The following is a 17,173-nucleotide window of genomic DNA, read 5'->3' on the forward strand; positions in this document are numbered from 1 at the left end:
CCTGTTAAAACTCCGCTCTGTGATGCATTTGACTTGTGTACAGGGTGCTGTTTCCCCTCCCAATATGGCGGACACGTTGACGTGTCACTGCAGTGGGATGACAAAGTTGAGCCTCGGGCTTTTTGTGTCAAAACCCATTGACTCTCAGCATATAATTTACACGTAAATATATAAATGTAAAATATAAAAAATGAAAATCGCACTCTGAGGAAACCGTGAAGAATATGGTTATTATAGTGACGGACAATAAAGGCGTCTGTGCAGGTGCCTGTTTAAAACAAATGAACAGTTAAAAAATATGTCTTTAAAAATTATTTAAAGGGTCTAGGGGCACGTTGGCCTGCGTATTAGGCCCATACATTTAAACTAAGTACCTCAACTGCCTGAAATGTAAGCAGCTTTTGTAGGTATCGATTCGGTTCTATGTTCAGTGGAGGCCCAGTTCGACGAGCTCAGCGTCAGTTAGAACAAAAAACACAATGAAGGAAATGGAATATGTTCATCAGAACAGATCAGAAAATGTGCCTTTAGAAGACAAAGTGCAGAAGAAACAGCTCGGTGTCCATCAGCCGCAGGATGTGGATAAACCCCAAACAGCTGGTAAGAAGAAGCTCTGATTTAACGCTGTTAGCTAGCTGTAGCTCTCTTCTCCTAGGTTTGAGCAGGTAAAGCACAATCAATGTTTATGCGTCTACAACCGAGTTCTTTTTTTTTATATCCCAAATCTTATCACACCCCAATCTGTTTACAAGTATTCATCCTATCTGTGAGGATCTCAGATATTTTGTCACGATTCAGAGTTGTGAATTATAGCTGAAACTAATAGGAGAAATGGATTAACGTTATTAAATTAAATTCCTTTATTTAAGGCGTCAATTACACGTAGAAGGTTGAAAAGGTCCCAGGCATGATCTGTGTTGTTAGTGTTCTAGAGTCACCAGCTTGCTTATATTGACAAAAGCACATGTAAGGTGAGAATGCAAAACTACACGAGCGTTCACAAAAATATGCACCAAATATTCAAGTACTCCCGAAGAAGACATAACATAAAATAAAAACACTTTATAACCTTCACCCTTGTCTATCTGATTAGATCTGAAATGTGTTTTTAAAGACCAAACTTTCCATATGTCAGGTTTTTAGAGTGCCTTTCTCACACACACACACACCTTTTCAGCTCTGTTCACAAATTTTCAGATCACATGTGGTTTAACAGTCCTTTATTATTTTTATTTATTTATTTCTTGGTTTTAGTTACCTTCTGTACATGTAAATATTTTTATGTTGTTAGTGTTTCTTTCTATTCATCTTTGTTCGTTCATCTTGTTCCAGAAGTATTTTAGAACAACTTAAACAGGTGATAATAGATAATGGTTCCTTCTCTTTATCAAAACATATTGTAAATAAATCACTGCAGCTCAGTAAGACAAGACACTTCCTCCACTGTTATTGGCGCACTTTTCTGACTTTATAAAAACATTTGAAATATTTAAACATGCTGGGACCAAAATCCTATTCTGAGCGGATGTGCATTTGTGCTGTCCGGATAACCAGGTGTGCAAATTTGTGCCTCTTTGGCACAGACAGTTGCTGCTTGTACAACCCCTGGTGGATTGAGATCTGGACTATTTGCAGGCCATGACATTGACCTTATATGTCTTTCTTCAACAAATGTTTTCACAGTCCGTTTTTGCTCTATGGAAGATGCATTATCATCTTTCATCATCCCCAAACATCCTTTCAATTAAAGGGATAAGAAAAGTGTTCAAAATGTCAACGTAAATTTGTGCTTTCATTGAAGATGTAATGACAGCCATCTCCCCAGTGCCTTTACCTAACATGCAGCCCCAAATCATCAATGACTGTGGAAATTTGCATGTATTCTTCAGACAGTCGTCTGCATAAATCTTATTGGAACAGCACCAAACAAAAGTTCCAGCATCATTACATTGCCCAATGCAGATTCGCGATTCATCACTGAATATGACTTTCATCCATTTATCCACAGTAACCTTGTTTTCTTCTGTTTAGGTGTTAATGATGGCTTACATTTAGCATTTCTGTATGTAAATCCCTTCATTCCCTTTAATCTGTCTTTAGGGGGTTTCTAACAGTTCAGTCACAAACGTTGACTCCAGTTTCCTCCCATTTGTTCTTTGTTTGTTTTGTTGTGCATTTTCTGTTTTCAAGACATATTTCTTTAAGTTTTCTGTCTTGATGTTTTGATGTCTACCAGTATGCTTACCTTTAACAACCTTCCCATGTTGTTTGTACTTGGTCCAGATTTTTGACATAGCCCACTGGGAACAACCAACATCTTTTGCAACATCTTGTGATGATTTACCTTGTTTTAGAAGTTTGATAATCCTCTCCTTTGTTGGAGATTGACATCTCTCATGTTGGTCCCATGATTCATGTCAGTCCACTTGCTGCAACAGCTCTCCAAGGTGTGATCACATCTTTTTAACTGCAGACATCTAATCTGATGCTGGTGGGAATGAAAATATCCAGAGTGATTCCATAATTATTTCCGTCAGTTTGAGCTAAACAGTGACTGTTACTGACTTCCGCATGTTTTTTCTTGATTTCTTTTAGTGTTTCTTAAAGACAGAAAGCTGCCACTGAGAATGACTACTTTTGTGTCATGTCTGTGATCTGGTTTCTTTCAACAAAATTTATCAACTGAATGAACATCCTCCGAGACCGGTGATTTCATCATTTTTGCTAGGGGTTGTATGAAATGCATAGAAACCAGCATTCAGCCAGCTTGTCTTTTTCAATATTAAAAATATCAACTAATTAATAGTGATAGTTTTTCAGAAACTCAACGCTTGGTTTTGGTAGTAATAACTTAAATGAGTTTTAAGAGATCCCAGTTTCACTCCTGTCCAAAACCTTTAGAACTGCTGTTCTGGATGCCCAGGTTTAATGATGCAGAATCTATGAACATTGCCACTAATAAAACACTTTAAGAGTCAGAAACATATGACTTCAAAAAGATGATTGCCAAAACCAAAATACGGCATACAGTATATGATCAACACGTGTTTGTGCGATCTAGAAATTTTTTCTGGTTTCCTTTAAGGCACCGAAGAACAGTCGAGCTGTATCCAGGCAGAATCCCTTCAAGATGTCATTTCTAAAAACTGTGGATGGTTTTATGCTCTCACCCACAGATTGTGGCTGATTGTTAAAATCAGCAGAATGATTAATACCTTTTAAGTTGACCTGGTTTCAGATAAAAAATTTTTTTATCAAAGTTGAATTGAAGCAGATTGTAAAATTATTACAGTTTGATTCTCTAAATGTATGAAAAAACAGCAACAGGATTTTAAACAAGGTTTTGACAACAGGTATATTGAAGCTGTATCATAAGCAAAATAAAAACCAGATGAATTATTTTTTTAACCAGTAAAGCAATTCCAACGAATCTATAAAACTCGTCGTTGTCGTCTTCCGCTTATCCGGGACCGGGTCACGGGGGCAGCAGACTCAGCAGAGACACCCAGACGTCCCTCTCCCCAGACACCTCCTCCGGGGGGAGCCCAAAGCATTCCCAGGCCAGCCGAGAGACATAGTCCCTCCAGCGTGTCCTGGGCCATCCACTGGGCCTCCTCCTGGTGGGACGTGCCTGGAACAACTCCCAAGGAAGGCGTCCAGGAGGCATCCGGTATAGATGCCCGAGCCACCTCAACTGGTTCTTCTCGATGTGGAGGGGCAGCGGCTCTACTCCGAGCCCCACCCGGATGGTCAAACTCCTCACCCTATCTCTAAGGGAGTGCCCGGCCACCCTACGGAGGAAGCTCATTTCAGCCGCTTGTATCCGGGATCTCGATCTTTAAAACTCGTCTTCTTTATTTAAAAAAAACCCAAAACAAATAAGGTAAAAATAACAGTGTCCATCAGATCGTCCAAATCACTGAAATCAGACTTCAGTGTTGTACTGTGGGACTGTCAACATGAACCCATATGCTGGACCCTGTACAGCAGATTCAACATACAGTGCCTTGCAAAAATATTCACCTGCCTTGGCTTTTTACCTATTTTGTTAAATTCCAACATATAATTTAAACTTTTGTAATCTTATTTTTGTGATAGACCTGCACAAAATAGTCTAAGCTGGTGAAGTATGTATGAAAAAGAAAAAAACAGAAAATTGGCATTTGCAAATGTATCCAACCCCTAGAAAGATCTGCTGCAACCAATTACTTTCAAAATTCTAATAATTAGTGAAATTAAGTCCATCTATGTGCAATCTGTCAGTACAAACACAAATTTTCTGAAAAGCCCCAGAGGCTGCAACACCTCTAAGCAGGAGTCATCACACCATGAAGACCATCGAGCTTTTCAAACAAGTCAGGAAAAATGTTTTTATGTTCCCCTGGAGCACCATCAAATCCATAATCTTCAAATGGACAGCACATGGTACCACAACAAACATGCCAAGAGAGGGTGGCCCACCAAAACTCACAGACCGGGCAAAGAGGGCATTAATCAGAGATGCAGCACATAGACCAGAGGTAACCATGTAAGAGATGTAGATTTCCACACCAGAGACTGGAGCATATGTCCATTGGACCACAATGAGCCATAGACTCCATAGAGCTGGCCTTTATGGAAGAGTTACCAGAAAAAACCCATTACTTAGTCTTAAAAATAAGAAAACCAAAAAGCGTGTGGTGCTGTGGTCATATCAGACTGAAATTGAACTTGGTCACCAAGGGCAACTCTATGTCTGGCGCAAACCCAACATAGGTGAGGGAAAAAAATGGATGGTGCTAAATACAGGGATATTGTTGAACAAAACTTGTCAGTCTGCCTGTGATTTGAGACTGGGACGGAGGTTCACCTTCCAGCAGGACAATGACCTGAAGCGTACTGCTTAAGCAACACTCGAGTGGCTCAAGGGGAAACATTTCAATATTTTGGAATGGCCCAGTCAAAGTCCAGACCTCAGTCCAATTAAGAATCTGTTTGTTGTTTGCCTCACAATAAAAAATTATACATCTTCAAAGTTGAAGGCATGTTCTGTAAAAGAAATGGTCCAAGCACTCAATCCATTCACATAACAAAATGCCAAGTGGGGTGAATACTTTTGTAAGTCACTATAGGCAGCTTTCTATAAACACTGAACTCTGATGCTATGATAGCTGGTTATGACCTTGGTTAATAGAGCCAGGTTTATTTGACTGGATATATATCTGTTCATGTAGAACAGGTGGCGCTGGAGGACCTATCACAATGATAAGGAAAAAATGGCAACATCTAAAGAGATAGAAGAATTGGTGGAAGCTAACACTAACTGCTAACGACTGTCACTGTCACGTTCCACAACTTGAAGAATAACTGAACACACCGTAACTGCAATTCAATATTGCTTTCAGCTAGCTGCTGCTGTGTCGCACAATGACGCCATGTGAACATGTTGTAAGCCAATGTCGTGGCTGATGGACTCTTTAAAATATGTCTACAACAGAAAGGAACAAACTTGTGAATTTTCTAAGCCGACTTAATGTTGGCAAAACCTAGCATAGCGGAAGATAAACAGTCTCCTAACGGTTCCCAAAGTTAGCAAAAATGCTAATTCACTAAACGAAAAATGAGTTCCCACCATTGTTTCAGACTATATTGTGGAACAAAATGTGCTCTGGTAAGTGTGTGGTTATTTAAACAGCCTTAAAAAATGAAGTGAGGTGGGATACACACTGTTCACACTCTGACCTTCCATTCATTTTCTCACGGCATTGGTTGGTTTAGAGGCAGTGCTTTCGTGCTCTTTATCGCTAATCTGGAAACCTAGACCAAGTTTTTATAGTGAGAAGAGTGTGGCAATGTTACAACATTCATGCTGATTCAGCATAAATGTTCTCATGATAAAAATGTCACATCACGATATTGACTTAATGATGTATTATAGGACACCGAGTGCACTAGGTTGCAAAATTATTTAAAACTAACCCACACCAGTTTCTCTTGTAATATATTTGGATGGAGTAAGACTAAAAAGAAATCTAAAAAAAATAAGTGCAGACCAAAACCATTAAATTTAAAGGGTAGGTTCCGTATTAAGGATTCTTGATATGCAGTTCAAGTACCTGGGCTTTGGTCACATCTCGAGTTTTGGACTATTGCCCCTTTTCCACTGACTCTAGTTAGGCAGCACGGCCCTTCTTTTTCTACTCAGTACAGTACTTGTTGTGTTTCCATGGGCCCACTAACGGCTGGAGCTAGGATGGCTGAAGCCCCGACTCCAGCCGTCAGTGTAGTCTGCTGTGGCGCTATGAACACTGTTTGACATTGTAACATTAAAGTAATCTGCATGAAACGATAAAACATAAAATGATAAATAAATAAAAATTAACACTCACCGGCCAGTTTATTAGGTACACCTGTCCAATTGCTTGGTGATGCAAATTTCTAATCAGCCAATGACATGGCAGCCACTCAATGCATTTAGGCATGTAGACATGGTCAAGATGATCTGCTGCAGTTCAAACTGAGCATCAGAACGGGGAAGAAAGGTGATTTAAGTGACTTTGAACGTGGTATGGTTGTTGTTGCCAGACGGGCTGGTCTGAGTATTTCAGAAAATTCTGATCTACTGGGATTTTCACACACTACCATCTCTAGGGTTTACAGAGAATGGTCCGAAAAAGAGAAAATATCCAGTGAGCGGCAGTTCTGTGGGCGCAAATGCCTTGTTGATGCCAGAGGTCAGAAGAGGATGGCCAGACTGGTTCAAGCTGATAGAAAGGCAACAGTAACTCAAATAGCCACTCGTTACAACCAAGGCATGCAGAAGAGCATCTCTGAATGCACAACATGTCGAACCTTGAGGCTGATGGGCTACAGCGGCAGAAGACCACACCGGGTGCCACTTCTGTGAACTAACAACAGGAAACTGAGGCTACAATTCACACAGGCTCACCAAAATTGGATATTAAAAGATTGGAAAAACGTTGCCTGGTCTGATGAGTCTCGATTTCTGCTGTGACATTCGGATGGTAGGGTCAGAATTTGGTGTCAACAACATGAGAGCATGGATCCATCCTGCCTTGTATCAACGGTTCAGGCTGGTGGTGGTGGTGTAATGGTGTGGGGGATATTTTCTTGACACACTTCGGGCCCTTTAGTACCAACTGAGCATCGTGCCAATGCCACAGCCTACCTGAGTATTGTTGCTGACCATGTCCATCCCTTTATGACCACAGTGTACCCATCTTCTGATGGATACTTCCAGCAGGATAACGCGCCATGTCATAAAGCACAAATCATCTCAGACTGGTTTCTTGAACATGACAATGAGTTCACTGGACTCAAATAGCCTCCAGAGTCACCAGATCTCAATCCAATAGAGCACCTTTAGGATGTGGTGGAACGGGACATTCGCATCATGGATGTGCAGCTGACAAATCTGCAGCATCTGTGTGATGCTATCATGTCAATATGGACCAAACTCTCTGAGGAATGTTTCCAGTACCTTGTTGAATCTATGCCACAAAGGATTAAGGCAGTTCTGAAGGCAAAAGGGAGTCCAACCTGGTACTAGCAAGGTGAACCTAATAAAGTGGCCGGTGAGTGTAAATAAACAAAACAGAAATAATGTTGGTATTATTGTATTTGCAAGAATGTCTTATATATGTTTTTTCATGTATAAAACATGAATCCACTGGGATAATTATGTGGACCACAGCCCAGCCAAAACGTATAAAATAAGGCTCAGGGGTTCTGATGTGAGGAAGGGAGTGGCAGGAGAAGCAGAGAAGAGAGACGCTGCTATCTGGACTGGTGAAGTTTCAAAGTTTGCCTGAAGAAGTTGCAATTGTGGGCTTTATAAGGAAGTTTTTTTCTCAGCCATGGCAATAACAAGGACATGGACCGTGGACCTATTTCCCCCAAACAGTGTATTTGGGAGAAATATTTGCGAGTCTGAACAGCTGATTTTATGTGTGATCGGGTGATTTAGGATGTTATTAAATACAGCGCCCCCTACCTGCATGTATTTCAGACAGCTGATGTGTTCTTTTTCTTTTCTTTCAGCCTTCAGGCATGATTTAAAATTTTAAATAGTAAAATTATATTTTGGTTTAACCCGCTCCGGCCACTATGGTCCTTAAAATTATTGTACTTTTATTAACTATACCCTGCACTACTTCCGTGAAAACCTACTTATTTCTCCTGGTCCAATGGCCGATCAGTGAACAGCAGTTCACATCACATCTAGTCCCTATTCCGCCCTGGTCGTACCTGCTCAGGAACAGGGACTAAAAAAGTAGGTACCAGTATGGAAATAACAATAATGGAAACGCTCGCAAAGCGGGCTGAGTGGAGCGGAGCTGCCAAACATGGGTGTTATAAATGGCAGACATTTCTGGGGAATTCATCAATCCTTTTAATGAGTGGAGGTAGAGAGAAGAGGGTCACATATGAAGCCCTCTTCCCCAGGAACTGTAGCATACTGAAATAGTTTTAGAGCTTGCTGGAGATCCCCCTGTTCAGCTTTGAGGTCAAGGAATGCTTTGAACTGCGTAACCTCTAGGTCAGACACACACCATGACAGGCCACATCTGCTCTAGCAGTCATCTGATTGGTTAATATGAATGTTTCCACCTTGCGCCAACATCTTAAGCTAGTTTGTGTTAAAGTTGCTCCATTTGTTTGGCTTTTTTGTCTTCTTTTTTTAGCTGGTAATCTCCCCCTTCTTGAGATGTTCCACTGAGCTTCCACCAGTTCCCATTGCTTTGGTTGTTTGGGGATTCACCCCCTGACAGATACCTTTTTGTTTTTGCTTTTTAGTTACACTTGAATGTTTCAGATCTTCAAGCAGTTTTTAATACCAGACAGAGATAAGTAAATACAGAAGGCTCTTTTTAAATGATTTAAATGACCATCTGCTCTTCCTGAGACATCACCCTAAAGGATGGGTTTTAACCATTAAATGTCTGATAATGGCTTTACAGCTTCCAACACAGATGTTCTGAGGTGAGAGGTAATCTAAAGGTCATACACTTTGGAACACTTAACAATAAGAATTTCCATCATAAGCCCAAAATTATTCATCCCCTGGCAGATTTAGATTTAAAACTATTAATTTGACCAAGAAGTTTCTTTCTGATAGATGAGATGGACATTTCTCAAAACATAATCAAAGAATGTAAAAGCAGCAGCAAAAGCAGTTTTGAAAAAAGATGATTCACTCTTCTCACAAGTCCACAGAATATTTTCGCCCAAAGGTGTTTTTTTAGCAGTGGTTTGGCCTTGGAACTTTATCATAGATGCCATTTTGTCCAGTCTCTTTGTAATAGTTGAATCATAAACTCTGACCTTAACTATGAACGTGGATTGCAGTGCTTTGGATGTCGTTATGGGTTAGTTGTCGACGCTCTCTTGGAGTTATTTTGGTAGATTGGCCTCTCCTAGGAAAATTTAACCACTATTCTGTATTTATTCCATTTGTGGATAATTTCTCTCATTGTGGCTCTCTGGAATCCCAAAGCCATAGAAATGGCTTTATAACCTTTCCAGGCTGATGGACGTCAATGACTTGGTTCTCATTTATTCTTGAATACCTTTGATCAGGGCTTGATGCTGCTTTTTTGAACATTTCTTAGCATAGTTCCTGTTGTCATATCTTTTCATGACACTGTACCATTAGCTGTAGTGTGGTCAGCCCAGCACTATGAGGATATCCCATGCTTCTTTTCTAACAGCTTGACATTTGCGTCCCTTTCACATGCTATTGCATGAATTTAACCTGAAGAAATTCCAAACTTATCCACAGCACTATCAGTCCATGATGAAATGATCTCATGTAGTATAGCAGTTAAACTACAGGTTAGGAACTCTGTCATTGTTGATGAAATGGCAACTTATGCCCAATTTAGCCTCCATTATGACAGTAATCCAGAAACTGCATGAAGACATGACATGGCTCCTCTCCATTGCTGAAGTATGTTGTTTTATGGAGAGTGTAACCAGGCTGGAATGTTGAAATTTTAGCACAAATACCCTCAGTTTCTACTATTCTACTATTTAATATATGAAAAGTCATAATGATGATTTGTGTTTGTGTTTGTGTTTTTTGTGTCAATTTTAGAAGATCTGCATCTTTGGGGGATGAAAGACGAGGTTTCTTGGAGTCTAAATCTGGGCCAGCAGGACCCAAAGCCTTTCTACATAAAGGAGGAAGAGGAGGAACTTCGGATAAGTCAGGAAGGAGACAAGCTGCTCGGAGGAGATGAAACTGAATACGCTAAATTCCCAATCAATGTTGTTGTAAAGAGTGAAGATGATGAAGAGGTACCTGAGTCCTCACATCTTCATCAGAGTCAAACTGACACCAGAGAAGCAGAACCTCCAACTAGCAGCTCGTTTAAATGGATAAAAACAGAAATGGATGGAGAGGACTGGGGAAGACTTGAACTTATCTGGAAGTCAGACCCAAACAATATCAAACTAAGTAAACACAGAAGGGCTGGAGACTCCTCTGAAACTGAAGCCAGTGAAGAAGATGGTCATCATCGGTATAGTAACTGGCAGCAACCAATGGCAGTGACTGAAAATCGATGGATTGGAAGCCAGTTGGCAGAGTCAGGCATGAACAGTGATGCAGGCTGTAATGCTGCCAAAAAGGCCTTCAGCTGCTCCGAGTGTGGAAAACAGTTTCTGGATGAGCAGTCTCTCAAGAGACACATGAGACGTAACACGGAAAAAAGTTCTTCTGACTGTTCAGTTGTTCAGAAATGTTCTGAAGTGAAGCAAAATGCAGATACACAGACCAAAGTCCACACAGGCAAGAAAAACTTCAGCTGTGAGATATGTGGCAAAACTTTCAGAGATCATTTCAGCCTTACATCTCACATCAGAGTGCACACTGGAGAGCAGCCGTTTGGGTGCGAAGTATGTGGTAAAAGGTTTAAGCACCAGCATGACGTGAAGAAACACATGAGAGTCCACACAGGGGAGATGCCATTTTGCTGCGATGTTTGTGGTAAAAGATTCAAGCATCAACACAACCTGAAGACGCACATGAGAATACACACAGGGGAGAAGCCTTATGTTTGTGATATTTGTGGGAAAAGGTCCAGGTTTCAGCATAACCTGAAAACACACATGATAATCCACACAGGAGAGCGGCTGTTTGACTGTGATCTTTGTGGTAAAAAGTTCACTTGTAAGAAAAGTCTAAAAGCACATGAGTCTGTCCACACTGGAGAGAAACCGCACAGCTGTGAGATCTGTGGTAAAAGTTACAAACGAAAAACACACCTTAGGACTCACATGACGTCCCACACTGAGGAAAGGCCTTTTGGCTGCGAAGTTTGTGGAAAACGGTTTAACCGTAAAACATACCTTGAGACGCACATGGCGGTCCACACAGGCGAGAAGCCTTACAGCTGTGACTTCTGTGGTAAAAGATTCACCAGGAAAACTCATCTGGATTCACACATTATAGTCCATACAGGAGAAAAACCGTTTGGCTGTGCGGTCTGTGGGCAGGAATTCACCCAACAGGGAAGTTTAGACCGACACATGACATTGCACTTAGGGTAACGGGTGTTTGAGAGAATGCAATGACAAGTCTAGTAAGCTAGGTAGCTGTATGTTTACAAATTGATCTTTTTCTTTAATTGGGCTCTCCTGACAGTCTTTACTTGTTTCTAGTCTCATGTAGTCTGACCTCTAGGCAGAAATTAGGCAGAATACATCATATGAAAACCAATAGATCCAAAAGAATTATGGAAAGTTAACTGAAAAGCAATTGAGTAGATTCTTAAGTAGTGAAGAATGAGGTTGATAGGTTTGAAGATTACGTTTAGTAAGTATAGTAGTATGGGGGTGGGGGGGGGAGTGATGTTGCGTATCTTTCTGCATAACTACAGTAACTACAAACAATATATGGGTTGGTATGAATTTGTTGTTCCTCTAATTCTAACTAGTTGGGGGGAATATGTGATATATATATATATATTCTGTATATATTTTGGGAGAATTTCATTTTCAAGTGTCAGCTTTAGTTTGGAGAGACTCCAGCTCTAAGCCTTGAAATCTGCTGACTAATTACTGCTTTGGCTCATGTAACAGTTTGTGTTGCATCACAATAAAGGATTTCTTAAAACACTAAATACCACTTTTTGTAATATGTATTTTTTATCAACTTATTGCCTTCAACTAGACATTAGGCTGCGCTCCTTATTGGCAAATCTGGTAGAGATGTTTAAAAAGTATGTAAATCCATGTGCTTAGTTACTTTATCAGTCACAGTGGAAGCCAGTCTGTGCAAAGGACATGAAGATATATTGTTTTTACACTTGCCTTCATGAAAAAATACTATACACTTATTAATAATCACAATATAAAATAAAACATATATACACAAAACATTTAAAGAGTATTATTTGTCATTTCAGTCCAGGGGTTCTCAAACCTTCCGTTTGACAGTCCAAATCTTATTCCTGGTTATGGTCAAATGTCAGGAATTACTGGTGATTATTCAATTTACGCCCAAATTTCACTTTTTGACCAAAAAACCACCCTCTTGTTTTGCAAGAAACTAGCTTAAATTTGAATTACTTTTCTGGCATTAACAAATTATGGACCTTACTATACACTGTGATTAATATATATATATATATATATATATATATATATATACAGGTCCTTCTCAAAATATTAGCATATTGTGATAAAGTTCATTATTTTCCATAATGTCATGATGAAAATTTAACATTCATATATTTTAGATTCATTGCACACTAACTGAAATATTTCAGGTCTTTTATTGTCTTAATACGGATGATTGTGGCATACAGCTCATGAAAACCCAAAATTCCTATCTCACAAAATTAGCATATTTCATCCGACCAATAAAATAAAAGTGTTTTTAATACAAAAAACGTCAACCTTCAAATAATCATGTACAGTTATGCACTCAATACTTGGTCGGGAATCCTTTGGCAGAAATTACTGCTTCAATGCGGCGTGGCATGGAGGCAATCAGCCTGTGGCACTGCTGAGGTCTTATGGAGGCCCAGGATGCTTCGATAGCGGCCTTTAGCTCATCCAGAGTGTTGGGTCTTGAGTCTCTCAACGTTCTCTTCACAATATCCCACAGATTCTCTATGGGGTTCAGGTCAGGAGAGTTGGCAGGCCAATTGAGCACAGTGATACCATGGTCAGTAAACCATTTACCAGTGGTTTTGGCACTGTGAGCAGGTGCCAGGTCGTGCTGAAAAATGAAATCTTCATCTCCATAAAGCTTTTCAGCAGATGGAAGCATGAAGTGCTCCAAAATCTCCTGATAGCTAGCTGAATTGACCCTGCCCTTGATAAAACACAGTGGACCAACACCAGCAGCTGACACGGCACCCCAGACCATCACTGACTGTGGGTACTTGACACTGGACTTCTGGCATTTTAGCATTTCCTTCTCCCCAGTCTTACTCCAGACTCTGGCACCTTGATTTCCGAATGACATGCAGAATTTGCTTTCATCCGAAAAAAGTACTTTGGACCACTGAGCAACAGTCCAGTGCTGCTTCTCTGTAGCCCAGGTCTGGGGAATGCGGCACCTGTAGCCCATTTCCTGCACACACCTGTGCACGGTGGCTCTGGATGTTTCTACTCCAGACTCAGTCCACTGCTTCCGCAGGTCCCCCAAGGTCTGGAATCGGCCCTTCTCTACAATCTTCCTCAGGGTCCGGTCACCTCTTCTCGTTGTGCAGCGTTTTCTGCCACACTTTTTCCTTCCCACAGACTTCCCACTGAGGTGCCTTGATACAGCACTCTGGGAACAGCCTATTTGTTCAGAAATTTCTTTCTGTGTCTTACCCTCTTGCTTGAGGGTGTCAATAGTGGCCTTCTGGACAGCAGTCAGGTCGGCAGTCTTACCCATGATTGGGGTTTTGAGTGATGAACCAGGCTGGGAGTTTTAAAGGCCTCAGGAATCTTTTGCAGGTGTTTAGAGTTAACTCGTTGATTCAGATGATTAGGTTCATAGCTCGTTTAGAGACCCTTTTAATGATATGCTAATTTTGTGAGATAGGAATTTTGGGTTTTCATGAGCTGTATGCCAAAATCATCCGTATTAAGACAATAAAAGACCTGAAATATTTCAATTAGTGTGCAATGAATCTAAAATATATGAATGTTAAATTTTCATCATTACATTATGGAAAATAATGAACTTTATCACAATATGCTAATATTTTGAGAAGGACCTGTATATATATAAAACTTTCAGTATCATCAAAACAACTGAGATAAAACCAGATACCCAGAGACAGTTTGAATACCCAACGAACCAGTGTTGATAATGGTTCTGTCTGCCTTCAGTGATTTGACTGTCATCACCCTAATGACTGTTATGCTGTGCTGCAATCAGGTCTGACCCACTGAGCTATTGGTCTGTGGGAGATCTGAGCCTCCGCTGAGGGGGTCATGTCATACAGACGGGCTGACTTGCTGTGTCCTCCCACATTCTTGTTTGCTGCTGTGTCAAAAAGTGATGCCCAAAAGGTTAAAATAGACAATGTAAATGTAGCACTAGCCAACTTTAGCCTGTGCAGTCTCCCATGGAGGGTAATACATTTCCTAATGCCCACTTAATCATAACATGTGGTCCTGTGTTAGATATTTCCAGAGTGGTTAGAGTAGCCAGAAGTTATACTCAAGAGCAGCACTACTTCAGTAAATTTTTACTCAAGTAGTCATCCAAAACCTTAAGAGTATCCAGGGTGAGGGGGGCTCGTGAGTACTGTATGGTTTTCTTGGCTCCTCACCACTTAAGAGTAATTCTTATTATAAACGGATATATCACTTTGTTCCGGTTTCATTACACATTGATTAACTTCTCTGAAGCTAAGGATGACAAAACCTAAGGCTGAAAAGGGAAAGAAGCAGGAGAAAGCTCCAGATGAGGTTGATGGGCAACATGTGCCTGAGCTAGCTAAACAAGCAACAACATCAGGAACTGAACTAGGTTGTGAGCCCGATGTAGGGTCCTCAGTCATTCTTTCTGCAATAAGTAGCATGAATAAAACAAGGACGGACAGATTTAATGACTTAGAAGCATCACTGGCATCTACTCAGGCATCGCTATTGAATCTTGGCGCCCGAATTAAGGTGGTAGAAGATGCCAGCTCCGACCATAAACGCTGCCTCTCACATGTTGAGGAGAAGCTCAGTAAGATGCAGGCAGAGGCGCTCCAGATGAAAGTGATTGATCTTGAAGCTCATTCCAAATGGCAGAATATTAAAATAATCGAATTGCCGGAAAAGTTATAGGGTGGTCGCCTGACGGAGATTTTAATGAAGTTTATTCTGGAGCTGTTGGGCGTTAACTCTCCACGCCACTGGAGGTGGAGCAGGTTGCCAAACGAGGATGCGCATCCATGCGTAATGATAGCATGGATCCATTATTTCCTGACAAAAGAGATGATCCTACGATTGGCACGCCATCAGTTTCCCCTCTGCTACTAGGACAAGCTGGTCTACATCTTACCTGACAACCTGGCCGAGGCAACAGCAGGCCTTTGATACCATAAGGAAGCAGCTCTAAGATGCAGGCGCAAGGTGCGGTTTCATATATCCAGCACATCTCCGCGTCACACATGGGTCTACTGATAAGACATTCTCCTCTGTGGGATGTAGAGGTTTTTGCAGAAACTTTACAAAAGCTCTGATTAACTACTGTGTGTGAAACCGGAATTCTTTTTTTTTTTTTGGTAGTTTGATGTTTACTTCACATTTACTTTTAATGGTTGAGAATGGGTGGACGAGCCTTTGTGGAAAGTAATATTCGTTTGGCCTGTATGGCCCGGCTACCTCTATTTGGGTATGTGAGGTTTTCACTCTAACTTTGTTTTGGAATGTGGGATGGGTGAAGTTCTTACAGATCTATATGTTTATGGTAAAATATTTTCTTCTGTTTTTTTATGTTTCACTTTTTAAATGGTTTATTACAGTTATACGTGTGCTCACTGTATCCATATTGTTTAAAATCCTCTATGCATGCTAATAGATTAGTAAAGGTGGTGGCATTACTTTTACCAGTTGGAATGTTAGGGGTTTGGGGCATGTCCTTAAGATGGCTAAAGTATTTTTCACATTTAAAGCCTTTCTCTACTGACATTGTATACCTCCAAGAAACACATATAAGACCAGGTAGAGAGCGGTTGCTGAGATGCAGCTGGGCCAACCAGGTTTTTCAGTCTACTTTTTCAAGTAAGGCCAGAGGTGTGGCAATCCTGATTCATAAACTTGTCCCATTCAGGCATATTTCTACAGTGACGGACCCAAATGGCAGATATATCCTGGTGACTGGTTATGTACATTCATTCTATGTGACACTTTATTTATGGGGGAAAATCACTGCCAAAAATCAAGAGCACATATTTTCAATTTGAGAGCAGGATTTAATTCTGCTTGTACTTAAACTTATTCATGCTTGCACTCAAAACTTCTGCTATCTCTTAAATATACTCTGTTCTCTCTCAAATCTTTGTTTCTACGCTCTGATCTAATGCTTCTTGCATAGATAATTTCTCCTCCTGTTTGCTTCATCCTCCATGCGTGCAAACTTGCTCTCTGTTCGGATCGAAACTGCGCTCTCAAGTTTCTTCCCTGCTCACAAATAGTTTTTGCTCTTTCTCAGATTAAAGCCGTATCATCTCCTAGCAACTATTTCAGCCAATAGAATAACAGTGTGCAACTGCTAGGTCACGGGCTTAGTTGGGGTGCGCTTGTTTCCTTCTACTGACTGCTTGTGTTGCTAGCATTGATGACTGAGAACATATTGCATTTGGCTCAGCAATTGCTCTAGAATTTGATGCCTCAGCAGAGTCTGTAACAATGGTAGAAAGTATAACATTATAGTTATTTTATTGTGAAGCACTTAAATTATGGAAAATAAAGAATAAGCATTTATTTATAAAATGTATGATTCAGATATCATAAATAGCTATCCCAATAAGTAAAAAGAAAGTGTTTAATTTAACCCAACAAGGACCAAACCCTTAAAATGTAAAGTTAGCTTTGTAACCATTTTACTGAAAATATTTTTATAGCAGTGATATTGTAAATCGTTAACTTTAACTTTGATATACTAGATGAATTAGCAAATTTACAATGAAATTCCTAAATATGTCTTTCACTGAAAATATGTGTTTGATTG

General features: G+C 40.4%; 1 protein-coding gene across 2 annotated transcripts; it reads left to right on the plus strand.

Annotated features, from left to right (window-relative positions):
- Positions 1–275: 275 nt before the first annotated feature.
- LOC124875267 (gastrula zinc finger protein XlCGF57.1-like) lies at positions 276–12,383 on the plus strand. Of its 2 annotated transcripts, none has more exons than XM_047377310.1 (2): positions 276–600; positions 10,100–12,383. In XM_047377310.1, exons 1-2 carry the CDS (start codon positions 480–482, stop codon positions 11,551–11,553), a joined length of 1,575 nt encoding a protein of 524 aa, XP_047233266.1. In that variant the 5' UTR covers positions 276–479; the 3' UTR covers positions 11,554–12,383. The 2 variants fall into 2 exon arrangements, with proteins under 2 accessions (XP_047233266.1, XP_047233265.1); XM_047377309.1 differs by having other exon boundaries at positions 278–600; positions 10,097–12,383.
- The last annotated feature ends 4,790 nt before the right edge of the window (positions 12,384–17,173 follow it).

Source organism: Girardinichthys multiradiatus, chromosome 10 (assembly GCF_021462225.1).
Source record: "Girardinichthys multiradiatus isolate DD_20200921_A chromosome 10, DD_fGirMul_XY1, whole genome shotgun sequence".
NCBI classification, from domain to species: Eukaryota; Metazoa; Chordata; class Actinopteri; order Cyprinodontiformes; family Goodeidae; genus Girardinichthys; species Girardinichthys multiradiatus.

What these genes read in the sequence shown, in the direction of transcription:
- LOC124875267 (XM_047377309.1), top strand. Translation starts at nt 480, where the DNA reads ATGAAGGAAATGGAATATGTTCATCAGAACAGATCAGAAAATGTGCCT. An exon ending in GGATAAACCCCAAACAGCTG is followed by an intron (nt 601 to 10,096) that starts GTAAGAAGAAGC and finishes TGTCAATTTTAG; the next exon opens with AAGATCTGCATCTTTGGGGG.